This window comes from Corythoichthys intestinalis, chromosome 20 (genome assembly GCF_030265065.1).
Source record: "Corythoichthys intestinalis isolate RoL2023-P3 chromosome 20, ASM3026506v1, whole genome shotgun sequence".
Taxonomy (NCBI): Eukaryota; Metazoa; Chordata; class Actinopteri; order Syngnathiformes; family Syngnathidae; genus Corythoichthys; species Corythoichthys intestinalis.
Window position 1 is genome coordinate 18,888,301 of NC_080414.1, and position 26,888 is coordinate 18,915,188.

At 40.9% G+C, this 26,888-nt stretch overlaps 2 protein-coding genes across 5 annotated transcripts in view; both read left to right on the forward strand.

Moving 5' to 3' along the window:
• On the forward strand, nucleotides 1-26,759 carry spata13 (spermatogenesis associated 13). 3 transcript variants are annotated; one of them, XM_057824403.1, is made up of 13 exons: nucleotides 1-463; nucleotides 11,227-12,447; nucleotides 14,404-14,820; nucleotides 14,947-15,091; nucleotides 15,170-15,297; nucleotides 16,757-16,936; nucleotides 17,369-17,548; nucleotides 20,580-20,759; nucleotides 20,890-21,122; nucleotides 24,040-24,169; nucleotides 24,243-24,618; nucleotides 26,101-26,175; nucleotides 26,300-26,759. In XM_057824403.1, exons 1-13 carry the CDS (start codon nucleotides 455-457, stop codon nucleotides 26,485-26,487), a joined length of 3,462 nt encoding a protein of 1,153 aa, XP_057680386.1. In that variant the 5' UTR covers nucleotides 1-454; the 3' UTR covers nucleotides 26,488-26,759. The 3 variants fall into 3 exon arrangements, with proteins under 3 accessions (XP_057680386.1, XP_057680387.1, XP_057680388.1); XM_057824404.1 differs by lacking the exon at nucleotides 1-463 and adding an exon at nucleotides 9,977-10,401; XM_057824405.1 differs by lacking the exons at nucleotides 1-463; nucleotides 11,227-12,447 and adding an exon at nucleotides 13,486-13,724.
• Nucleotides 26,671-26,888, forward strand: part of tmprss7 (transmembrane serine protease 7) — an 11,758-nt gene continuing 11,540 nt past the window's right edge. The window contains exon 1 of one of the 2 annotated variants that reach the window (XM_057824409.1): nucleotides 26,671-26,819. The gene's annotated coding sequence lies outside the window, so the exon portion shown is untranslated. The remainder of the gene's footprint in view (nucleotides 26,820-26,888) is intronic. The other variant, XM_057824410.1, reaches the window with a different exon arrangement.

The window sequence follows — 26,888 nt, forward strand, 5'->3', positions numbered from 1 at the left end:
AGGTCTCTCTGGGTCTTCGATCCCGCCCCTTTTTTGAGAGAACTGCAACAAGTGCATCAAGATGCTCCTTGTCCTCCTCGAGACGTAGTTCTTTTAAACGGCAGCCTTCGGCGCTATTAATAACTAGTGATAGTGATCGCCACTGCGAAAGTCTTTTTAATCATTTCAACTGTGCTATTTTGTTATTTTATATCTTCTCGGGCATATATATTTAAACAACTTTTGGGCGCGACTCTAAAGTTTATCGGTGAGCTCTTATCAGCTAGCCTAAGTTGCTACTATTAGCCCCGGTTTGTTTGCAAGGAGCCGCACAATGAAGTAGAAACGCCTTTCTTGCCTTGTTTTCTATTGAATTGACTCCCACTCGATATGGACGAGGGGAGCGAGGCTGTAGAGAAAACCCTATTACTTTTCTATGGCTAAAAAAGCATCAGGAGAGGGAACTTGAGCGACTATGAGCCGGGTAAGTCGTCCATTTTGTGTTTCTAAAACTTTTATATAGTTTATCTTAGTTTTCTTCGCGGTATAATTGTGCCTCCTGTGTACTACAGAGGAGGGGGGGGTTCTGGTGCATTACAAGCCTGGTTGTTATAGTGATGTGGGAGAAGCCAGGCTGGCTGAAGGAGCCGAGGTGGTGGGGGGTGTTGAGAGGGGGCTTACAAAGAGCTTTATGGGCCAAAGAAAGTGAATCAATGGTAGAAAGAAATAGGCACTTTGGCTCTAGTTCTTTACTGGTTTTAGTGTAGTGTTAATCCCTAACACAGCTTTCATAGTACACCTCAAAATGAGTAAAATCTAGAGGAGACATAATACTAGGATTTTCTAGCATATACACTTCATACGTCCTGCTAATTTCGGCTAAAAAGAAGCATGAAAACATAAAATTTTCCCCCAAAAAAGAAGGTGTTAAAATTCTCAGACGGGTTTAAATGGCCACTTCTTCACCCTGAGGTCAATTATTTGGGAAAACAGGTGATGGATTCTTGGGAAATGAGAAGTTTTGTGATTTCCTCCCACTGAAAATTAAATTAAAGCAGTGTATTGTCATTATTTTTCAACTCTTTTATTTTGACTGCTACTAGGCACATGCTGGTATGATATTCTGACGGCTTAAATCAAAATATCACGTTTTCACGGTAAAAAAAAACACAAACTTTTTTCCCATCGAACAGAATTTTTATTTCACAAAATATATTAGCAAATTGGAACATAAGTCTAATGTTAAGTTAAAATAGATTAGTGTATATATATATATATATATATATATATATATATATTAGGGCTGTCAAAATTATCGCGTTAACGAGCGGTAATTATTTTTTTTAAATTAATCACGTTAATATATTTGACACGTTTAACGCACATGCCCCGCTCAAACAGATTAAAATGACAGTAATGTCCACTTTTTACTTGTTTTTTGGTGTTTTGCCGCCCTCTGCTGGCGCTTGGGTGCGACGGATTTTATGGGTTTCAGCACCATGAATGAGCATTGTATAATTATTGACATCAACAATGGCAAGCTACTAGTTTAATTTTGATTGAAAATTTTTACAAATTTTATTAAAACGAAAACATTAAGAGGGGGTTTTAAAAAAATTCTATAACTTGTACTAACGTTTATCTTTAGAGAACTACAAGTCTTTCTATCCATGGATCGCTTTAACAGAATGTTAATAATGTTAATGCCATCTTGTTGATTTATTGTTAGAATAAACAAATACAGTACTTATGTACAGTATGTTGAATGTATACAGTGGGGAGAACAAGTATTTGATACACTGCCAATGGGTTTTCCCATTGACTGTGTATCAAATACTTGTTCTCCCCACTGTATATCCGTCTTGTCTTATCTTTCCATTCCAACAATAATTTACAGAAAAATGTGGCATATTTTATAGATGGTTTGAATTGCAATTAATTACGATTAATTAATTTTTAAGATGTAATTAACTCGATTAAAAATTCAAATCGTTTGACAGCCTAATATATATATAATTTAAATGCAGTCCTTTAGGTGAGCCTAAACCCACAGCCACAGCCCAACATTATTACCATCAGAAAAAAAATATTTGAATTATTTTCAATAAAAAGCATGTGTGTATGACTCGTATCATGTTTACATTATACATACACTCTCTTTCTCAACACTAACAGTTGCCAGAGAGAAAAAAAACACCATGTTTTACCTCAGCTAGACACACTGAAAACCCTGGCGTTTACTCTCGTAGCTGGTGGGAAACGTACATGACAGTGTTAACTAATCTTTAATTTTGGAAAAATGCGAGATCATTTTAGAAGTGTGGTCGGTTGGCCCTCCTCCTCTAAGCCGCGGCCGTATCTAACTTTTCTTTAACTGAAGTATTCCCATGCAGGCAATTTCGTTTTCTTCAATGGGGGAAAAAGTTCAGGAGTTTCACCTCCTCCACCCCTTGTGTCGCACTGCTGACTCACTAACACTGAGCAAAAACCGGTGTGGAAGGATTGAGCCTTGCAGCTGCAAGCGAGGGATTTCTCCATGCATTTTTGGGACATAAAAAATAGCTAATACCTTAGGGAAGGTAACAATGAACATTTCTGCGGTTTTGAAACCTTAATGTTTTCATACCACGGTATAGACCCTACCCACGTGACGTCACAACTCCGCTCTCCTGAATGGTACCGCCCACTTGTCCGTCAAAACATAGTGTTAACCTGTTACGGCTACGTACATTCCTCCTATTTACGGCGTGTTTTTCTGCTCCTTAACATTAATAATCAAAATGGTGAAGGCGTGTGTGGCTGTTGGTTGCACTAACAGAGAAGATGGAAGGAGAGACTTGAAGTTTTACCGTATTCCGAGGGATCCAAAGAGGAGAGCGAAATGGACGGCTGCAATTCGACGTGAAAACTGGGCACCAAAAAATCACCACAGACTATGTAGTAGTCATTTTATATCCGGTAAGATGCATTTAAGATATACTTAGAGGGTTTTGGGCTGACAAATAACCACAATTAAGATCATTGCGAGGCTAATCGCCGACAACATACGACGTAGTACGACATAGTTTCAAATTCAAGATGTTTGTGACTTCCCTTTCTTCCACCATCGTTATTTTTTGAATAATATTTAGCTGGTACCAAGTGAAAGAAACTGGCCTCGTCTACGGGGCTGACAAATAACCACAATTAAGATCATTGCGAGGCTAATCGCCGACAACATACGACGTAGTACGACATAGTTTCAAATTCAAGATGTTTGTGACTTCCCTTTCTTCCACCATCGTTATTTTTTGAATAATATTTAGCTGGTACCAAGTGAAAGAAACTGGCCTCGTCTACGGGGCTGACAAATAACCACAATTAAGATCATTGCTAGGCTAATCGCCGACAACATACACGTATGTATGTAGTGAGAGTGCTATCGCTAAACCATATAAACATTAAAAGCCTTAACTCCATTGACAAACGACATGAAATACATTAGACTTGACAGTGGATGTTAGCAATAACAAAAGATTTTGAATTGAAAATTTCGTAACTCACCTTTCCAAGCACAAGATAGATTCCTGCCGAATTTTCGTGGACGAGGACCTGTTTCACCCAACCAGCAACGAAGTATTTATAAGCCTCCAAGCTCTTGAAGTTTTTCAAATTTTCGTGAGAATAGGCTGATTTTGTGTGGACAAGATAATTGTAAATATCAGCGTAGCAGATGTCAGGCAGACAGGGCGAAGACAGTGGGTCGAAAAACATCGATTTGGGCATCAAATATGGATCTGGCGACTGTATAGAACGAAGCTTTTCCACATAACGCCTTTTATGCAACACATCCAGTGAGTTTACGGCATCTGAAAGCACCGGGTCTTCCATGAAATGCATTTTAAATTCCTCGATCAATTGAAAACAATGCTAATACAGAGACAAAATGACGGACAAGTGGGCGGAACCACACAGCGAGCACGTGGTTTTGTGACGTCGGTGGGTAGGGTATATACCTTCAAACCGGTAATCATCACATGTCTAACTGCTAATTTAGGAACTATATAAAATAAAGATGTTTACCGATAAGCTTGTCTCGAGGCAAAAAAAAGTAACTCCAAGTTGACATGTTAGATTTGCATGTCAAACAGTCATTTCCCCTAAAAACCCAACCAATGTAGAACAAATGCAAGATTATTCCTTTATTAAATAAAGTCTTCGTATTGGTATTACACTGGGAATTGCTACCTACTAGAACGTAAAGGGAAGTAGGTAAGGTAAGTATGAAGCCTACCATGTTTGCAGAATAAGAGTATCTATGCATCACTGAGTCAAAAACGACGTGGAATGGCTACTGGAAAGGTAGAAATTCATGTTTTTACATGTCACTACAATTTAAAACCTGTGCAAAAGATTTTTGAGATCTCAACAAAGTCCACTTCCTGTTGTCTACTTTCTCTTTCATAGTTGTTTGCCACTCAGGAATTCAAATTCTTTCCATAGCACCGCATAGTATTTCAGTCCCATAGTCAGGTTCAAATTCCCAAAGTAGGTGTTTTTCATTTTTAAATCCGCCATCAGTAACCATGTTGACTCTTGACAGGGCTCGTTCATGTATTGTTTTAAATTCCCAGGTTGTCTGTCACTCTGTTAGCAGATCAGGTGGAAGTTTTTCTGCACCGCCCACTTGTAAGTACAGACATCCCTCCCCCGGGCGAGTTGCGCTTCCCACGGTCTTTATAGGGTAGGGGCGGGGCTTCTGTCATTCTCCTTACGTATGGCCCATCCTGAAACCGTGAACTTGGGGTCAAAGTGGTCGGATATGTCGTGTTGTCGTAAAACGTCTAATTGCGTAGGCAATGTACTGAATAACTGTTACGATACAGACAATGGTCAGGTGCAGTGCTGCAGACGGCGATAGACGTCCAATCCATTTTTACTGGGAGAGTCATTGGCAGCCAAAGAGTGAAGGTAGTAGGAAAGCCACAGAGAAGATGATCGACTTGGTGTTTTGCATGAAAGGTATAATTTTTCCCATTTAAACTAACAACAGCGCTAATACTAGTAAGGATGGGAATTTCGACTAATTTCCCGAGTCTCAGATTTTATTTGCGACTAGTCGGCTAGTCTATAAGTAAGAAAACTCGCAATTTAATACACATATTAAATAAAAAGTTTAAAATGCAAAAAGTTTGTATATTTACGAACTATTTTAATCCTAAACATTCAGGTCAAGTTGTTTATTTAAATTCCATTGAATAACTGAATGAATAAAGGTAAACCCTTGAAAGAGAAACATAGTACAGGCCAAAAGTTTGGACACACGTTGTCATTTGTGCGTTTTCTTTATTTTCATGACTATTTACATTATAAATTCTCACTGAAGGTAATAAAACTGAATAAACACTTGTGGAATTATGTACTTAGCAAAAAAAAAAAGGTGAAATAACTAAAAACATGTAGATATTCTAATATCTTTTAAGTGTTTACCCATTGCTCTAATTACTTTTTTGCACACTCTTGCCATTCTCTTGATGAGCTTCAAGGGAGTCCCCTAAAATGGTTCTGACTTCACAGGTATGCCTTTTCAGGGTTGATTGTTGGAATTTATTGCCTTATCAATGGGTTTGGGACCTTCATTTGTGTTGCATTGAATGAGGTGTGTCCAAACTTTTGGCCAGTAGTGTACATTTCTTGTTTGCCAAAACTTCCCCAAACTTTGTGTCCTTGCTCCCATCTACGTTTGTGTGTGGGGAAGGGGGGGGGCATTTCTGTCCCTGGCTGCTCAGCCTGTTTACAAAGAGGCAGAGGCACGAAGACCAAAAGATGCATGACGCTGCTTTTAACAGACTAGTAAAATACAAAACGTTTAATTATGAGTTGGCGGTTAAACTATTAAATGACTAGCCGTGCACATCCCTAAATACTAGTACAAATCAACAGTTTAATGATTTGTCAACTCATCGATCTACTAGTATATCGGTTTATTTATTGTTTATAGTTCAGAAATCTGAGAATATTTACTGTTATTTTTTATTTAAAAAAATAGAGCAATTACATGTAATAGATAAGTTTTTTTTTTTTTTTAATTATTAAAAAAATTTAAATGTAGGAGAATATTTACCAGTTTTTTTACCTCATTTTTTTAAGTATACAAGTTTTAATTTAAAAAAAAATATACAGAAATAAGAATATTCACTAATAAAACGATTGAGTTTAACAATGGTCCTAAAGCAGGGGTGGGCAAACTATTCCACAAAGGGCCGCAGTGGGTGCGGGTTTTTGTTCATACCCATCATGAGGACAGCCGTTCACCAATCTGGTTTCTTACAAGTGCAATCAGTTGATTGCAGTCAGGTGCTTCTTGTTTCCACTGAAACCTCATTGGTTCAACTGTCTTTGCTGAATCAGTTGGAACAAAGACCAGGACCCACTGCGGCCCTCGAGGACCGGTTTGCCCACCCCTGTCCTAAAGCAATGACCCTCTACCGGTGGCCGAAAAGGTCATTGCATATACTTAATTTTGCTATATATGAATTTAAAATGAAGACTTTGTAAAATGTTGTCTATAAAAGTTGTAAAGCAATAAAACAAAGAACAAAAATGAATGAAATGAACAAGAAAAATGTTTATCATGGGTCCAAATTATTTTTCGAACGCATCGTGTGACTAGCACCTTAGAGACGGCCATTTGCTTTGCTTAGCCAAAACCACCTGAGGACAGATTCTGGCTGGATTATTCAGTCAAAAAGGATGCGGCGTCTACTTCTCCTCTAGGTAAGACTAAAGTAACCGCAGTGCTCACGCACCCACACACACACCCACCCACACAGCTTGGATGCCAGTATGTCCGAGCATAGGCTAAGCTACTATCGGAGCATATATCTTGTAATTTAATATAATTGCTGACCCTGCGTTTCGGATTCATCAACTTGTCTTGGCCCCCCCCCCCGGCCACAAAAGTCAAACTCCACCTATGTCCTAAAGCAGGGGTCCCCAACCTCTTATTTGGGTCTATTTATCACGGACCGGTGTTCTGTCAAATTTTGCACCCTGATAAAATTTTGCTCACAAAGCTTTGGTGGTGGTGAATAAAGCCCTCTTTTATATTCAGTTGGACTCTCAATGTTATCCAACGGTGCTAAAACACTATTTACATCATTAACATACATGTGCAACACGAAAATGGCATAAATTAATGCTTAACGACACGGCGAAGTCGTTAAGTGAGAGAGCTGCGTGCAGTTGTTGTGTGCAGCTAAGATGCCAAACGTAAATTAATATAACTATTTTTAAAGCAAGTTTGTAGTGTGTACTGTGGAATCGCTGCATTCGCGGTCATTTTTAACGTTACGCGCATGCCAAATTTGTCAGAACACCGGCAATGTGCGGCAAAAAATTACAACAAATATAAAATATCATTTGTTTTTAGCCCCGTCGTGTTAAGTGCAGGGAAAGTACAACCCACCCGCTGAATAAGTGGGAGGCCTGAACTTGTTTCGTTGAGACGACATGGTCCCGAGATAGGAGAGTGAGAGATGCCCGCTTCACAAAGATACGATGTTGGAAATTGTAGGACAGTATTTAGTGCTCTCCTAGCGATATCAGGATATTCCGAAATGACTTTAATCCAGAACCTCGGTAGGGTTATTGTCTCAAATGTACGTTTAAGGTCTGCGTGATTTACGATCTCTACAAGCGGATATTCCTGTTGCACAGACATGCTGGAATCACTCGGTTTATTCACATCCGGGTCACAAATCCACTCCCTCGCTGTTCGTGGGTCTTTAGTGATTGGGAAGTGGCATAGATTTTGTTTTCTTGAAGGTTGTAGGCTCATCTTCTGGCTCGTCAGGTTCCCTTTTCCCCATAAAAAATCTGTTCAAAGACGTCTGTTTTTCGGTCCTTCTAGTGTGGGGGGCTAATTATTTCCAGGAACAAATGTGACGGGCGACGACCTACATCATGTTATTCTCGAGGCCAAGCGCACATAGATATACAAAACAAGATGTACTGCTAACAGTCCAATCAATGCATTTCTATGACGACCTCCTATCCTGTAGTTGTATATCTAGAGTAGACAGGGATATTGCTGTGTTAAGCGGCACAGGCCAAAGTCGATCGGGCAGAATGCAGTTGTAATAAATTATTTATTATTTCTGCGCGGCCCGGTACCAAATGCACTACGGACCGGTACCGGTCCGCGGCCCGGTCGTTGGGGACCCCTGTCCTAAAGGATTAATTGACAATCAAAAGAGTTGGATTAATTTGATAATTGATTATTTGTCATTTTATCACTCGTGGAAGCTCTAAATATGGCACATGCCATTTAATGTAAAAGTAAGTTGGTTTGATTGTGGCAAGACCAAGAATGTTGAAATTTTGCAAAAACTTTACTGTTTAAAAAAAAAAAAAAAAACAACGTAACGCAACATGAAATCTATGATAACTACCATTAACTTATCAAAGTTGACTTATTTTGACTTGGCAATCAAATAGTGTTGAGCTTACCGAGAGGTCGGCAGCAACGCGGTGGGCTTTTTGCAAGCTTTGGAGTGTCACTCCAAGTCGGTACAGAATAGCCTGCTTGTCTGCCTGATTAGGCTATCATGTGTAGATGAAACCACACTCAAAAGCAAAGCTTCGCTTAATCACATTAGTGATGGCATGGAAAGAGGAATATGGCACACACACTTGTGTAGTGTGTTACGCGGCGCTGACTCGTAGCATTTGCTAATTGGCGTTGGAGTGTTTAATCAGGCAAGTTGTGCATACACAAACAAAAAAATAGAAGGTAGGCAATTTCAAACGGTGTGATCATAGAACCAATTAATCTCAACACATCAAAAATTCCTTTGAAGATGCTAACCATCCCAACAAGTAAGCAGTTGTGAGCATTCTTGATGCTGAGAAAGACTCAGCAAAAGCGATGGAAAATGACAAATGCCCATTTTCCCATGATCCTCCCATGTCTGGAGGCCCACTCCTCTAATGCTGGGCGTCTTTCCACCCCTGATGAATCTGATCCCCAGCCCGAGGCGAGAGACATACCTCTGCGGAGGTGACCTCTCAGAGTTTACTCGTCGCTTGCGTGTTTTGTTTGTTTGTTTTCACTTCTTGCATAACAGCTTGTTGGGGGTTTTCTAGTTTAATAAGAAGGGAGTCAATGATTGATGTCTTCCTCTGTGTACACGGACACAGGCCGGGATGCTCCGCAACTAATTGTGCATGTGTTTTTGCCCCAGTGCGTGCATGTTTATGTCTCTGCACCCATGTTCATCTGTGTCTGCGGGAGTCTAATCTGAGGTTGGCTCCAGCTGGCTGTGTGGACCTGATGGGAGGGTGGGAAAGGCAAGGAAGCGGGTACGCGACTCCTCCCTGAGTTCTTCATTAACTCCAGGCAGGACCGCGACAAAGAATTCAAAGAACAATGGTGCAAAAGCACACAAAAACAATAATAATAATGATAATAAAAAAGTTCCTTCCTCATGATTTTGTGCCTGTAATGTAAAAAAAACTTCACATTTAAATTAGCATAAAATTATGACGAAATGATAGTTGCCAAAGCTATATTTTAGTTTTTATAAAACAATGTAACTTGCCACACTTGCTCACTTGCCACAACAACTTTATTAAGCCATCAAAAAATGCATTTGTGATTCTTGCAATATGTTGTTATGCAAAAATGGAGAAAATTACCTAATTGGCGTAATGTTTTTTTTTTTTTTTTCTCAATGAATTAATGATTTTTCCTAAATTAGTCATAATCTTTTGTGAAATTCCCATTTTTTCAAATTGTAAAATTGTTTTCTTACTGTCTGTTGACTTATTATTCATTGTATTTAAACTTGTTTTTCATATTAGATTCAAATTCAATTTAATCGTCTAAATTGATACCTGTATTTGTACTAATTACAGGTTTATTCTCGTGACATTTCAAAACCTTTATGTGGTAAAATTAATAAAACCTATTCTTGTAAACTCCAGATTTATCATTTCTCTAAATAACTACTTTATGATCATAAAATGATAAAAATTCCAATTTATAGTCCTCAACATTTTCCTTTTCCTCATTTTAGTACAAATTCATCCTACTGTCATAAAATGCAATAGAATGCAATCAGTCGAGAGTCGGTCACGGGATTAAAATCCCAAAAAACAAGCCAACTTGTTGACATTCCTCAGCTATCTTTTTCCCGGCCCGGAAAACGAATGGGATAACAGACCCCGCTGCTCTTCGTCACTCCTCGGCGGCGGTACAAGAAGACAATTGAGGGCGCCGTTTTCAAAGTGGCGTATTGTTCCTGGTGATGGTGGTGGGGTGGTGTATTCTGTCTGTCAGCGGGCGGTACTTGGCGGTGACGGCTGCGATGGCACCCCATCTGGATTCGCGGTTCTCTTTTACTGGAGGAAAGGTTCTGCCAGGCTCAAACTAAGGCAAAGGTGCTATCAGTCTTTTCAGTCATTGCATTTTTTGTACGGTTTTTACATCCTTCCTTTTGCCATTTGTAGTACGAAATAATCTGTCTTTCGGTAATTTCTTGGCATCATGTTCGACGGGTTTAACAGCAACATTTTACTTTTCAAGAAAGATATTTACGTCATAGTACGCACTAAGCCAAAAGTGAAAGTTCGGCAATTGTCGTTAACCTGGAGGAAGCGTAGCAATTTATCGCATTAATCACAACGGATTAGCATTTTTTCATCGCTTAGTCATGCTCTGAGAGGCCCGCTTCAAAGGGCCAGCTGCGGTTACCACCACTGTGAGTCGCGCACACACACATACACAGTCGAAGACCCCAACCCGGGCCTCAGCTCCCCTCTGACTTTCAAATCGCAGCACTTGTGTTAAATGCACGTCATTTTCCAAGTGTGTGTTTGCTTTTTTTCTTACGCCATTAAGAGAGCAAGTCTTTGTTTATCTGTGACTCATCCAAACACAAAGAGTGCTGTAGTGTAAGCAACCATTATCTGTCAATGTGCTCATTTTGTGAGTGCTTATTCAGGATTTACTTGTGCAGTAGCTGCAACCCAATCACTGGGCTAATTCCTCTACCTTTTATTCGGTACTCCCCCAATATAGTGGTGCATATAATGAAAAATGAATGGCTGGCAGTGTTTCTGTTCTATTGATGAGATGAGCATCTGATCCGTTTGAACTGGAAGGGGCTGGCAGAGATCATTTTCAGCCCTCCCATCAACAGATTGGTCAATGATCAAAACAGAATGTCCCTGCCAATTGTTCAGTGTCTCTGTTTGCCTCTGCAGGCAGAACCGGAGGACAGAGTCTCGTCTACAAGCGAAGACTCTCTCCCTCCCCCTCGCCTCAACTCTTCCAACGCAGAACCTCCGATCCGGAGTCTCCCCCTCAGTGACTTGTACCCGTTTCACGGTCAACCCGAGAGGAGCGTCGTTCCGTTCTTACAGCCGATCACCGTAGGCCCAGCTGCCGCGGACGATAACCTCACGAACGGTGTTGACTTCTCTTCCGGGAAGCCCGGATCATCGAGAATCATGAGGCTGTTTTCCAGCTCCAGGAAGGATTCTTTCACCGCGCCTGCCACCGAAAGTCCCGTTGGTCTCCCCGGACTCGGCATGGTGGACTCATTTAAAAAGCTACGCTCCTCAGTTCTCCAGGGGATTCAGAGCCGTGGAGCAAGTGGACTAGTTGGGAAGTGTGCAACTGAAAACGTCAATACCGTCTCAAATGATGCCACTGATTATCTGTCTAACGGAAATTTGACCGCAAGTCACTGTGACTCGGAAATTGACGATGACGAGGACATCGAAGGCCTTCAACGTAATTCCCGCTTCTCGCGGAGTATGAGGAGGGCGTACGGGTCAGGACGCATTATCATGTCAGACAAAAATGAAGAGCGCATTGCAGAAGGTAGCATAGAACACAAGAAAGCAAAGATCAACGGGCAAGCGGAAAACATCTCTCATACAACTGTGCTAAGCAAATTGAGTAAGAGTGCGGAAAACCTTCCTGTTTTTAAAATACCGTTCAGACGCAAAGCCCCTACGCCGTCCCCTCAGTCAGCTCCCCAGAAGGGTACCTCATCAAACGGGACACCGAACATTCAGAGGACCACCAGTGCTTCCTCAGCCGACTTCGCCGATCGCAGAAAGACCTCAATGAGGATGAAGGCACCCATGTTTAAGCTGGTCGGCAGCATGACCGACTTAAACATCTTGCGCAGGCCAAGTCGCTCGCCCTCCCCAGGCCCACCCACTCTGATGTCACCCCTGAGCAGTCTCCACGACGACTACTCCCGACGCGTGCCTTGCCGCAGTGCTAGTGAGCGCCGGCGCCGACCCTCGCCCGTCAGAGCCCGGGTCATGTCTGCGGGGCACGCCGTATTGGTTCATGCGCCACCCGAATGTAACGTTGCAGCGGAAGATGGATCGCTGGAGATTGCCACATGCGGGTTTGTGACAGTGAACCGTTCCCCTCCAGAAAGCCAAAAAGAAGACCTACCAAATGAGGTGAGTTAGGAGACTATTTTTGATGTAAAGAAAGCACAGTGTGATTTAAACTTTAATTCATAACTAGCTAGTCATGACTGTTAGCTAGTTTTGTCGCAAAAGTGTGGTGCCCAGTCACTTTAAGAACAGTCGCAAACTAATTTTTTCAGAATGTTTTAGTTTCTGCTTCGATATTAGGAGCAAAAATTATGTGATTGGACCAGTCCTGAGTCCACTCTTACAACTCTCGCATGATTTTATCTTATGATAGCTTCATGCCAAAGCTACCCAACGGTCTCCAACCGACTGTGTTTAACTCTATTTCCGCTGTTTGCATAGTATAAAATGTATATTATTTATTTCTTTTGGCAATATCCTTGTACATTTGAACTGTTTTGAGAGATTTGTAGCCATTAAACCCCCCCCCCCCCCCCTTTTTTTTTTTTGTTTTTGTTTTTGTTTTGTTTTTTTAAAACACCGATTTATGTGATCAGATCCTGGGCATCCCTATCTGGTATTCTAAAGCTCATCTACAGCCACTCATTTCTGTTTGCCTTAAGACTAAATATTTTGAACCAGCGAATCTTGTCAAGCAGTCATTATGTTTCCCTCTCCTCTTTATTGCTAAGCTCAGTTCTTCAGGGTTTACCATCAGCTCGATAAAGCAAAGCCAACAAAGCTGCAGTTGCACACGAGCAGTAGCTGATTGGAAATCATTAAGTCACAATTAGGCTTCGGGTTAGGTTTCAACCAGCGAAGAAAGGATCAGGAAAAGGCCTAGATTGAATTTCGCTGAACAGGTCTGACCCTTGTGTTAAGATGTGAAAGAAACTCCTTTTATCAAGCCATTTTTTGTTATAATTGTTTCAATGTCACTGTCATGTGCAACGTCTGCTCTGTTTGCCCTCCATGTGATATATCGACTGGCGCCGGGTCACATGCTAGACCTGGCTGTCCTGTGCTTTAAGGAACAGGCTAGGTTAATGATTAGTCGTCCCTTGTGCGAAAGGGCAAAATTTGTGGGTGGGCAGCTCGAAACGCGCGTATGGATTCTTCAGTCCAGTTAGCCCGGCAGAACAAAGTCCAGCAATGATACATTTGAGTCGTTAACTAGGACAGTTAAAAATCCTGGAGTGCATTCTGGTTCTTTTTTTTCCCCGTTTGAGGATGATTAAGTCACTGTAGGAACAAAATTCTTCGGCCTGTGAGGCTGCATGTGTTTCACAATGGTGCTAGCCCTCTGCGTGCCTTTCCGTTGTGCGTGTGGCGGTTCCGATCCAGACCGGGAGAATCGAAAGGTGAGGTTTGATTGTTGCCAACTGGTTGGGTCAATATTTACACCTGAAATCAAATAAACCGTGATAGTATTTTATTGCAGAATATTTGTAATACTTGAATTGGTTCATTTTTCAGGGAAGCCAGATAATATTGATTCAAGTAGCTTTGCGGCGATTTCCGATCCAATCAAAACAATTCTTGGACCTGGTTGAGCAGCAGTAGCTGTTTCTGATTAACAGATGTATTCGATACGTACACATTGAAGGGTTTCACATAAAGCAATATTTTGATGGCTTTGCGAAGTTTTCTTTTGTTTATACTGCAGTTGCATTGATCCTATTTCATACAGTGTTGTATTGCCTAAGTGCTTTTAGTGACTGAGAATCACCTCACGTGATAAACCTGTTTTTTAAGTAGCAATGCTGATACTGTCTCTCTGATTCTTTTACTTTCTCATTTAGACATTTCTCTTTCTGATGTTCTTCAAAGTTTGTCTTTCTTCAAGGGGTTTACTTTTTAATGACTTATTATGAGATGAACGATATGCAGGGGCACAAACTGATGCAAATGCCTCTATCAATGAATTTTCTGATCCTGATGTCTGATGATCAATAAATGTTTTTTTTTTAAGCCTGTGTAGTTTGTCCAACATTTTGACTCGTCACTACTGCTAATGTAAATATTTGTCACGATTGCCAGGTGACATCAGAGGAGCAAAGGCAGGAAGTGTTGGGCCAAGCCAATGGTGACTCCCCGGAAACCAGCGGGAGCACCTCTCCCCTTTCCCCAGTCTTCCTCTCGGAGTCCCCAACGTCGCCCAGCCCAGAGACCACCGCTGTCAAGTCCCGGCGACGAAGCGGGCGCCCGAGACCACGGCCCATCTCGGACTACGGACAGCTTCTCTCCAGGAGGCATTGCATTCCCGAGGAGGCGGTCGTGTTGAACCCAGATGAGAGGACACGGTCCCTAAATCAGGATGGCATCGGGAACGGAGTTTGTGAAAGTGGAGAGGAGTGCACCGTGGATGGGAACGTACCTGGCAGGTTGCCACAGAGACCCGTGTCCGTAATGGGAGTGGAGGACTTGTTTTCCCCCGATGAGGAGCATCTTCCCTCTGTGCGGTTCTTTATTATTTTAGTATGTCAGAGAGGCACTGTTCAGAATCATACAAGCTGGTACCGTTCTTGAATGTTGAGACTTGCTAAATCCAAGAATGCTTTCTTCTCTGGTCCTCCCTCGCAGCCTCTGTCACGGCCGCCCATTCCCTCCCATCAGGTGCCCCCCTACAAGGCCGTTTCGGCCAGGTTCCGCCCCACCCTCCTCTCCCAGAGCACCCCCATCGGACTGGATCGCGTGGGCAGGAAAAAGCTGCACCGAGTGCTTAGCGGTAGGGACAGTCGAGTCAGGGGAGAATGTCTGTAAATCCTTCTCGATATGCCTCGATTGCATTTTTTTTGCTCCGCAGATGGTGTTTCGGACAGTTCAGCAGCGCTGGACGACAGCGTGAGTGAAGAAGAAGAGGAAGAAGGTAGTTTTGACGCCGATATAACACCATACCTGGAACCGGGCGTGGAACTGTCTATGCTAGTCGAGGTGAGTCGTCTTCTGTCAAAATATGGGGAATTTCATGGCATGATAACAATATGCCACAATTTAGTATATTTTAATTACTTGATGGGGAAAAAGAAGTTATTAAAAAAAGAGAAAAGTTAAAATTGACGTGTTTGGCTTCGTTAGCAGATGATTCTTAGTAGTAGCTGTAGTGTCTGTGTATTCACCATTGCCATCCCTCACTTCAATTGGACACCTATCGCTGTTAATGGTCCTGATAAATGATCATTGACTTCCATCCCTCCTTGTAGAAATTGATTTGTCTGTCACTATCAATGGAAGCTAACGAGTTTACCGTTTGTCTTATTTATGCACCACGTATTTGTGTTGTGTTGTGATTAGGGTTGTTCCGATCATGTTTTTTTGCTCCCGATCCGATCCCGATCGTTTTAGTTTGAGTATCTGCCGATCCCGATATTTCCCGATCCGATTGCTTTTTTTTTTTTTTTTGCTCCCAATTCAATTCCAATCATTCCCGATAATTTTTTCCGATCATATACATTTTGGCAATGATAGAAAGACTTGTAATTGTGATCAACTTCTGCCTTTCTTCCCCACATAGCCTCCCACGTCATTTTTAATTGCTGAGAGAGGTATCGTAAGGCGTTAGCCATTTAAAAAATGGCTCCAAAAGCTGACAAAATTCTCTCAACTCATTATTCGTTGTCTTATAGCGCTATCTATAAGTAAAACGACGTTATTATAGATTGAACGCGACAATGCGTGAGTGGCTCGTGCAGCGCATGCGTTAATTATTTAACGTGATTAATCAAAAAAAATTAATTGCCGCTGTCAACCCAATAAATTTGATAGCCCTGCTTTAAGCCAAAACTACTCCGGATGAGTGATAGACATTTTGTCAGTAACGTTAAATACAGTTAGAAAACGATTTAAATAAAAAAATATATATATTAAAAAAAGGCATGTCTGATATTTTTTCGCTGATTCCGATACTTTGAAAATGACGTGATTGGACCTGATCGATCGGGACATCTTTAGTGGTGATATATCCAATACCTGGTTTGCAGGTATAGGAACGGCATCATTAATTTAAGAAACTAATGAGTATTTTTAATTTTAATACGTCTTAGTTTTGTGAACACTATTATTTTTAATGATAGTTTTTCATATATATATAGTGTTTATATATATATTTCAATTCACAAAAATGTTTTCAAATCTGGATGTTATTTCGTTGTTTTTGTGTATGCATAATACAGGTCTTATACAATCGTTTCTGTGATATACTATATCGTCATATTGCACAACACTACTGCTCTCGTGGTCTTCATGACATAACGCTTAGCTCGCGCGGGTATACGTCTTCCTCCCGGTAAGCAAATGTTAGGATAAAATGTGTTTTCAAGATGTTTGGCAAGCCGCGCCATAATCTTCTGTGTTCTACATGGAATCATCCGCTCCGTAATGTGTGTTGGCGCAGTGGATAAGCTCGGGCCACGCCGTGTATGCCGAAGCCCTGTGGGACCATGTGACCATGGAGGAAGAGGAGCTGGCCTTCAAGGCGGGAGATGTAATCCGCATCCTTGATGCCTCGCACAAGGACTGGTGGTGGGGCAGGGGGCCCGAGAAGGAGGCCTGGTTCCCATCCTGCTTTGTCCGGGTGAGTGGACTTCCTGACCCGCTTGTTTGCACTCCACTTGTAAGCTGGCTTTACTCCAAAATAAAGGCAGTTCTAACGCTGTGTGTGTCTGTAAAAGTAAGTCTACCACCCGCTTGGGGATCAACTAGTTTCTCTGACAACCGGTGTGGAGTGACAGTTAAGTCTGAATTAGCCAGATATTTGATTGGCATATAGGCGTCTACTGTTTAATTGCATGTGGCTAATTTAAAGTTGTCAAGCAAGCACTAGCTAAACTTTCCCATGTGCTACCATAGCAACACAGAGTGGCTCCTGTGCCTTTTTTTGTGGTTGAAGTGTGTTTTTTGTTCTCTTCCTTCTTTTGTAATTGCATCAAGCAGTCGTTTATATGAATGACCCCACTTATGAGGATTTCAAGATGAGAACAACAACGTTCCTGTCGACTCGTTTTAGGTGCGAGTGAACCAGGAGGACTCGAGCGCAGGGAGTGTGGAAAGTGTTGCGGACCAGGAGGACCCAGTTCCCCGGGAGGTGCACAGCAGCCAGCACAGGCAGCAGATGAGGACCAACGTGGTGCAGGAGATTATGAACACAGAACGTATCTACATTAAACACCTGAAAGACATTTGCGAGGTGGGCAGAACAACTTTTTATTGTTCAATTGAAAGGTCCTAAGAAATTGTGAACATATCAAAAAAGAATATAATGACTGCACTATTGTAATTCATGTGTAGAAAAATATATACAGTGGTACCTTGACATACGATCGCTTCGACACACGATCTTTTCAACATCCAACGTAAAATTTGACTCGCCATTTGTTACTACATCCAACGAAATGCTCGAAATACGACGATTTATGACAGCGTTTTCCCGCAAGACGCACACACGGCGGATTTTTTTGTGAGAGAAATCAACATGGGTTCCAAGAATGTTAAAGCAGGTGGTGAGAAAAGAAAAAAAGGTGAGGCTTACTAATGGAAAAATATGAGTGTGGTGTGCGCGTCTGTGAACTGCTTGACAATACTCCTCCGACCTCCGTTTGCCAGTCTCTATAAGTAAAGGTGACAACCATCGCCAAAGAGATCGCCAGCTTCGTCAGGTTTTTAATCATTTGCAGTATTTCAGAACTTGTGCAAAAAAAAAAACACGCCAAGGGCCCGCAAGAGTAGGACGTTAAAAGTGAAAGGACTGCACTCACTCTGCCGTCAGCCCTGCAGTGCGTTCAGGTACACCACACAAAATACAACTGGCACATTAGAACCCGATTTGTTACATTATTACAGATATTATTATTACTATTATTACATATTATTCTGATTTTTATTCATAATGTATTTGTTTTGCTCTTTGTAATTGCTATTTGCAATAGTAACGGCAGTATTTATTAAGGATTTAGTGTAGGTTTTCGGGCTGTAGAACAAATTAATGGAATTATAATGTATTTTTATGGGAAAATCCTGCTCGACATACGACCATTTCGACTTACAAACAAGGTCCTGGAACCAATTAACTTGTATGTAGAGGTACCACTGTATCACAGTTATTCCATTCAAAACAATGCATCAGGGAACACTCACATTTTTTTTTTTGTTTTTAGCAATTCTGGTTGTGATGTCACAACCAGAATTGATGATCATGCCTAACTTCCTAGTGTTGCGCTAATTAGGACATGTTGACAGAATGTCAGAACGGTCACACTGCAACAGAATAATAAACCGATTGTTAGCATGTTAGCAGTGGTTGTGACATCATTTTCTGTTTGGAGATTTTTTAGTGTGTGGAGCGAAGGCAGTTAAGAAAGGAATACTAATTAGGATTTTCTTTCATTGTTAAGCCTTTTTCGTCACTTTTTTAATGGATTTTGTAAAAAATATGGTCTGCTACTTGCTATAGCATTTCATAGCACGTTTAAAGAGCATATGACACCAGAAAAAAGTCTTAAATGGCATTATTATGTGAATTAGAATCATATTTTGAGACGATTCGACTATATACAACAATTTAGCAAAGCGCAGATGACGAGAAATTAGTCTTTTAATCTGCCGGTTAGCCACGCCTACCATTATAGGGCTTTAGCGTCCCCAACAGGTGGATGACGTCAGCGGTAGACTGGGCTCATCGGTTTTACTATTCAGCCCATTGAGGGGGAATTGTTCAGAACGAGGAAAACGCGATGAAGAGAGCCGCAAAATGTCATTGTTTCAGTCTCTCTACTCCAATATTTTTACAGGATATTCTTTTTATGCAAGTATTTTTCCCCAATAGCTATATAAATGGCTTGAGAAGGACCAGTCAGCCCGTCGAGGGGGAACTATTCACAATGAGGAAAACGCGACGAAGAGAGCGGCAAAATGTCATTGTTTCTGTCTCTTTACTTCCATATTTTTACAGGATATTCTTTTTATCCAAGTATTTTTCCCCAATAGCTATATAAATGGCTTGAGAAGGACCAGTCAGCCCGTCGAGGGGGAACTATTCACAATAAGGAAAACGCGACGAAGAGAGCGGCAAAATGTCATTGTTTCTGTCTCTTTACTTCCATATTTTTACAGGATATTCTTTTTATCCAAGTATTTTCCCCAATTGCTAAATAAATGGCATGGTCAAGACAAATAACAATCTTGTGCTAAATGGAATATGAAATAATAAAAATCCATTTATTCAAGACGACATGGCAAAATTACTACATAATGGTCAAAACTGTCGACTTCACCTTTACTGTCGCACCTCCCGAACGATATTTTATGACACCTAAATCGGACATATGTCATTTCCCTTCCCCGGCTTCGGAGAATGTAAACAAACCAGAAGGAGTGACAGCTAGCCGACATGCTAACCCGAACAGAGTGATGTTTCAAAGTCTTCAAAGCGGAAAATCACACAAAGCTATCCTGGATTATTTGACATGACGACCCGGTTGTCGAATGTCTTAGCGGATCGGCAAACCGCCCGGCGGAGAGCAATTTACAGTTCGTTCCCCGGAGGAGGGTGGCTGGAGCTAACGCAGCTAACGTGCTGCTGCTAATGCATTAGGAGAGCTTTTTACATGCCTATCAATGATCACACGTAAGTAGTCCTTCATTTAAAGGAAGTTTGTAGTGTTTACTTTGTAATCGCTGTATTCGTATTTGACATAATACAAAACAAGATGTTTACTCACTTCCTCGTAAGTCCAATGGTCCCACAGTAAATATCCACGGTGAATGGGAACCTTTTGAAACTCCAAAAAGGCGCATACGCCTCTCCCTCATACAGAATAATTTTTCTGCAGCCGTTTGGCTGGTGTGATGCGAAAAATAAACGTATTAATCTGCAAAATCAGCTGAATCCTTCGTCCTCATACACAACAGTACACTGTAGCGTGAAAAGGACGTCTTCTACCGTACACGTCACAGCGCCCTCCTCCTCAATGCAAGACCGAAGCCGGAAGTCACTCATTTTCCTGGCGCGGGATTCAAAAAAACTAAATAAATATAGCGATCGCTTCCACACACATCCAAGCGGTCCATATCATTCAGGAGCATAAAATACCGCGTGTATTATGAAATAAACATGCTTTTTCGTGTCACAGGCACTTTAAGCTTCCGGCTCCCTCTCAAGGCCAATGTTTAAACTGCAAACAAGGTTAGAAAATGTTTCTGATTTGTGGTTTTCTGTACAGGGCTACATCCGGCAGTGCCGCAAGCACCCAGACATGTTCACTGAGCCACAACTGAAGACCATCTTCAGCAATATTGAGGATATCTACCAGTTCCAGAGGCAGTTCCTACGTGACTTGGAGAAGAAGTACAACAAGGAGCAACCACATCTCAGCGAAATTGGCTCGTGCTTTCTCTTGCAGGTGACCTGATAAGATGCAACATACGTACAACTTCTACAGAACTTAATAAAATTTAGGTTCCAGTATTTCAGCACTGTTTTCACAAATTGCTGCTTTCTAACAAGCTCTTTCGTTTTTTTTCTCGCCAAAGGGCGAAGGCTTTTCCATCTACTCTGAGTATTGTAACACCCACCCAGCAGCCTGCGCAGAACTGCAGCGCTTAATGAAGTCTAGCCGTTACAAGCACTTCTTCGAATGGTGCCGCCTCCTTCAACAGATGATTGACATCTCAATCGCCGGTTTCTTGCTTACTCCTGTGCAGAAGATCTGCAAATATCCCTTGCAGCTGGGGGAGTTACTCAAATACACCCCCAAAGACCACAGGTACTCCTGAGAGCGGAGGAACGGAATTCTTTGTCAGCTAAACGTGCCTGGGCTTCTCCTTGTCTCACGCGTATCTTATCAGAACACATTAACGTGTATATTACAGGATGTGGGTCATAAATTAATTTTAATTCAAGAGGCCGCAGGGTCATTAGTGTATCATATTAACCAAACAATACAGCTCTAAATCACGTGTTGAACTAGTAACATGGATATTTAAAGATGTTGTTAACCCCACACTCGGTGACTGTCCAGGGCTCCAGACTTAACATTTTTTACTAGGAGCACTTAAATTTTTAGGGGCTCGAGCAGAAGATTCAGGGGCGGACACTGTAAATCGACATGCAAAGTTTTCCTCTAATTTTCACTGTTTAACTGATACTATCATAGTACAGTAAATGCATAAAACTACAATTTATATTTTTTCTCTATCAGTTTTGACATCAACCAGTATACTGCTTAGAAATTTGGTTAACATGGGAATTTCTTTTAGGGAGACCCAGCTGCAGAATGGATGTGGAGTGTCCCATTCATGACAAAAAAATAAATATATATGAGAAAGAAGTTTAAAAAGACTGATTATAAAGATGATAATGGGTTTAAGTGAATGTGTAAGAATTTGCACTACATAGTTTGTCTGCTTAAGATACGACAAACCGGTGGTCTCCAACCCACTCATCCCGAAAAATGAATGCTCTTTCTTTTTTCGCCACAACTGTCTCTTCACTGTCTGAGTCAGACTTATTCCCTCCAACGGCACTGTTTTGCCATTGTTCGCAAGTGATGTTCATGTACAGTGCCAGTTTTTCCACTACCCCAATTTTGACTCGCTCAAAATGCAACCATTGGGTCACAGTCTGGAGATGGGATGTCCAGATTACATATTTTTGTACCCGAGTCACCTGATTTTGAAAATATGCCAATACCAAGTCCCAATCACATTTTTTGTTTGTTTTTTTTTTTTGACGAAATTTTCAAACGCGTTACAATACTGTACTTTTTGCAGTACTTCTCTTCTGATTTTTCCAGCAGTGTTGCAGAGTATGTATTTTTGTATCTTTTGGAAATGCCGTTGTATTTGTGGATTGTTTTGTTACATTTTTGCCCTTAAAAAGTAGGGGGAAAATATATATATATATATATATGTATGTACGAGTATATATGAATTAGGCCTAAACGATAATGGAAAAAATTAACATTGAGATACACAGTATATTACCAAAGTTCCTCAATTGCTTTTTGCATTGGTTGCACTGGTGCAATTTTTTCTTAAGGTGCACCAGCACAAAATGTAGGTGCACCCACATTTTTCATTGGATCACCTTTAACGCCATACTTTTAATCACTCTCCATAACATTCATATAATTCACATGGGTGAGTCCACTCAAATTCTCTAACACTGCTACTCATTTACACAATGAATGAGTTGTCTTTGAAGAGCTACCGAGGATTCTGCGTCCACATCAGAGCTACAAACCTGTCAATTAGAGGTGGGAATCTTGGGGCACCTCACGATTTGATTACGATTCTGAGGCTACGATTCGAATATTGATGCACAACCCCCACCCATCTCCATCCCCAGCTATTAGGTGCTTTTAATGTTTCGTACATTAGTTACAAAAATAGTACAAAAATCCTCTGTCTTCAATGAACTACTTTAAGTTAACAGTTCAAAACGGTAAATAAAAATACTCAAGTCCCCATTCTGTATCAGCAGCTTTATACTACATTCAATTAATTTAATGTTGTGAATCAACTGGTAAAGTTGTTAATCCTCTTATTCCATTATTTTTCCTTCAGTCTACTTTCGACATGTGAAAGTTTTATCATCATTTAAAGATAGATTCAGGTCAAGATTTTGCCTATTTAGGTGTAGTTAATTAAGTTCGCTCGGAAGGTTCGCTACAACAGAGCCTTCCTGAGAAGTCTACTGCTTTAAGATGGCGGCTGTTTACTAACGCCGCCGAGTCTATTGTTACGCATCTAGTTCTATATACATGTGATACCTACCGTAGCATTATGTGGCCGTTGTTTGTAGCTGCTGTCGGCGTTTTTTTATCTAGCGGCATGAGTTGTGGATGTTTACTCTTGGTCAATTCCTCATTGTGTCCCGAAGACCTTGCTGACTGTGTTTTAGCACTTTACTTAGCATATTTAAATAATTGGAATATGGATGTTTGTTAATCCTTCTCAAATTTTCAGTGGCCAAATCACGAATATTCTAAGAATCGGAAATTTCACACACCTTTACTGTCAATCATCGTTAACTTTAAGTACCAAACGCCAGCTGCACTGGTGATGAAGTTTGGTCGCACTGTTTAACCGGAGGGAGGGTGAGAGCCTGTACGAGCATGAAGCAGAAAAACATTTTTAAAATTGAAAACCCGATCCTTTTCACCCGATTCAGATTCTCTGGAAAATGGCGCGATCGGCCCGATTTCCAATCACGTGATCGGATCTGGACATCCCCAGTCTGGAGCCCTGTTGTCGCACAAGTTAACCACCTTCTAAAACAGTCGTAATCAAAGTGTGGTATGAGTACCATTATTAAATGTTCAAACAACCTTTATTAATACAGTACAGTTAAGTTGCATTCAACTTTAACTGAAAAAGGTTCACATTTAATGTACCATTTAAATCAATCTTTAATTAATTGCCTGCCAAATGATATCCATATACATCCAATTCATTCCTTTTGACTCGGAGTGGCAAATGAAAGAATGCCAGCTCTCCCTGTCAAAAATTAATTGGTTGTCTGGCACAGACAATGGCAGCCAATGAATTCAGGTTGGGCCTGACTGTGGTACTCTGAGAGCCAAGTATTCTTTAGAAGTGGTACTTGCTGTAAAATATTTGATAGCAACTGGTATAAAACTCCATGGCGAAACAATGGTTTTATTTATTGTGTTTGTTCAGTGACCACAGTGGTGTGAGCGATGCGTACGAGGCCATGAAGAACGTAGCGAGTCTGATCAACGAGAGAAAGAGGCGGCTAGAGAGCGTCGACGCCATTGCTCATTGGCAGGTGGCCATTCTACGCTGGGAGGTGATGACTGACGTTAGAAGCTTACATAATAAAAGTGTCGCTCCGAGTTAAGATTGTGTTGTCGGTGATGCAGGGACCTGACGTGCTAGTACGCAGCTCCGAGTTAATCCACTCGGGAGAGCTGACTCGAATCCTGCGCCAGGGAAAAATGCAGCAACGTAGCTTCTTCCTGTTCGACCATCAGCTGGTCTTCTGCAAGAAGGACGTCCTCCGCCGGGATCTACTTCACTATAGAGGCCGTCTTGACATGGACATCACCGAAGTGCTTGATATACCTGATGGGAGGGACCCGGACCTGGGCCTGACCCTGAGGAACGCCCTGCGCCTGCGCAACGCTGAAACACTAGAGTTTGTGTGCATGCTGTGCTGCAGGAAGCTTGAGGACAAGGAGAGGTGGCTGCAAGCCTTTAGCAAGGAGAGGAGGCGCGTCAAAGAGGACCAGGAGATGGGTGAGGATCTCACGAGTTCTCAAGGGAATGTTAGAGCAGAAATGGTCCATATACACTAAAATGTACCTTTCCTATATACAGAGTTCCCACAATGTGTTAAAGGTCTTACTAATCTTGACAAAATGTCTTACAAAGGCATTGTTTCATGAGGTCGGTCTTAAAAAGACCGACAACACAGAATGTAATTGACCATCATGTGAAAGGCTGTTGCTTAAAGTGACTGAATTTTAGGACACTTATAATGGGGGAAAAAAATGTTTAAACACAAAATATGTCAACGATCACAAGTAAAGCCATTTTGAGATGTCAGTTATGCCTACGCACATAACGCACAAAAACAATAGTAGAGGCATTGATAAAAATGTAGTGCTGCAACGATTAACAGATTAACTCGAGTAATTGATTAGAAAAAAGCTTCGAATCAAATTTTGCGTCATTCGTTTAGAGTGGCATTGTAATGGTTTGTTTTGAAAGTGTTTGCATTTAATTTTATTGATTTGGGTGAATACATTGCCCTTTAGTGGCAGCGGTGAATATGGCATAACTCATCTGACATTGTTGGATCTAGCTGCTCCGTTAAGACCAACATAAGGTTGTACGTTTTTGTTTGAGCTGATATAATATGATTATGCATTCCTGATTAAATTTATGGGTATATTCAGTATTTATTTATTTATTTATTTTTGCGGCAATACGTTTTTGAACGATTTGTTTAGAGCGTTGTTTAAAAAAAAAAAAAAGTAAGCATTTTATAGCATTTAAGCTAACTGACTTTTGCTATGCAAGTTAGCCAATTGTTCTTTTGTTTCGTTTATTGCTCTTGTGAAATGAGAGTGCAACTCTACATAGTTTGAAAAAAACACTCGGGAATTTTATTTTGTATTCACATTTAATGCTCTTTTGAAAGTGCAATCTTAGCAAGCCTTTGCTTTACATCTGCTAAAATTTATTATTAAATCCTACTAACCTGAATCTTTTAACTAATTGATAGATTAATGGATTATTTAAATAATCAACAGCTGCAGCCCTAATAAAATGTGTGCCCTCACTTATGGTGACAACTACCGTGAAGCTTTTATTAAATTGTTTTTTTTTGTTTTTTTTTGTTTTATGGATTAAACTAAATTATTTCCGCTTGGATGCGTATGATAAAGGTGTTATCTGTCTTTTTAAATCCTTTAAATTTAGAACTACGCAGAATTGCGTTTAATTGTGTGTAATAGTGTGGAAATCTAAGCTGTTGTAAATAAATTATTTCTTGTATATTTTAGGAGTTACTGATTATGAGGCTGTCCATGAAAAATACATTGAAAATTATGTTCCAAATTGTCTTCAAAGGGTCTTATAAATGAAGACATGAAAATTTAAACTTTTCAGTCAGTGTGACACTAACTTAATACAATTTCATGGAATAATTCTACAATTTTTAGGTCTGGCTTAATGGAATAGTCTTTTAATCTGATCTGCATCATTTGTCTACAGGTATAGAAATCAGCGAGGAGCAAAGAAAGCAAGCTATCGCCAATGCCAGAAGAGCCAAACAAGGCAAAATCAAGAGTAAGGATGCATAAAATTAACTCTTTGGCTTCCATTATGTGCTGCTAGTATTTCCCAGTCAAAATGAATTGGGCGTGTATCGCTGTCAATGCTATTAAAATATGCTTCCCACATTTTCTTTTAGCTGTGGGCTACTCCGGTTCCGTCCCGCCACACCACCAAACCCTCCACCCACTCCACCAACGGCACGTCACCATCCCCACCAGCGTGCCGCAACAGCAGGTGTTTTCTCTGGCCGAACCCCCAAAACGAAAGCCTTACCAGCTGCTATACAGCATCACCCGAAATGCCCTTTTTAAAAAATCAACCTGACTTTTGTCCGTTCCTGTCAATGTACTTGTTTTGTTTATTTACATGTTGACTGTGCCTTTAATGAAGTAGGTGCACCAAGTGTTAAAATACCTTCTTTGTGTCTGTGACTTTCATCTGTTCAATGTGACAACGTTGTCTATTCTGTTTGTTGACTATTATTTTATTTCACAAAGGCTGGAACCTTGTTGTTGTTTGTTTTTATTTGGACTGCTGCTGCTTGAACACCGTGTCTATTAAATAACATTGTAAATAAAACTTGTACAAAAACGTCATCTCTCTTTGGGTTGGACTTTTTATGCCGAGGGGAGTTTCTAACCACGGGAACACGACACGTGAGTTTTTCCGACGCCTCCGGTCTTGTTTCATTTGTCAAGCAGCCGTGCGGTGTGGTAGTACTATCT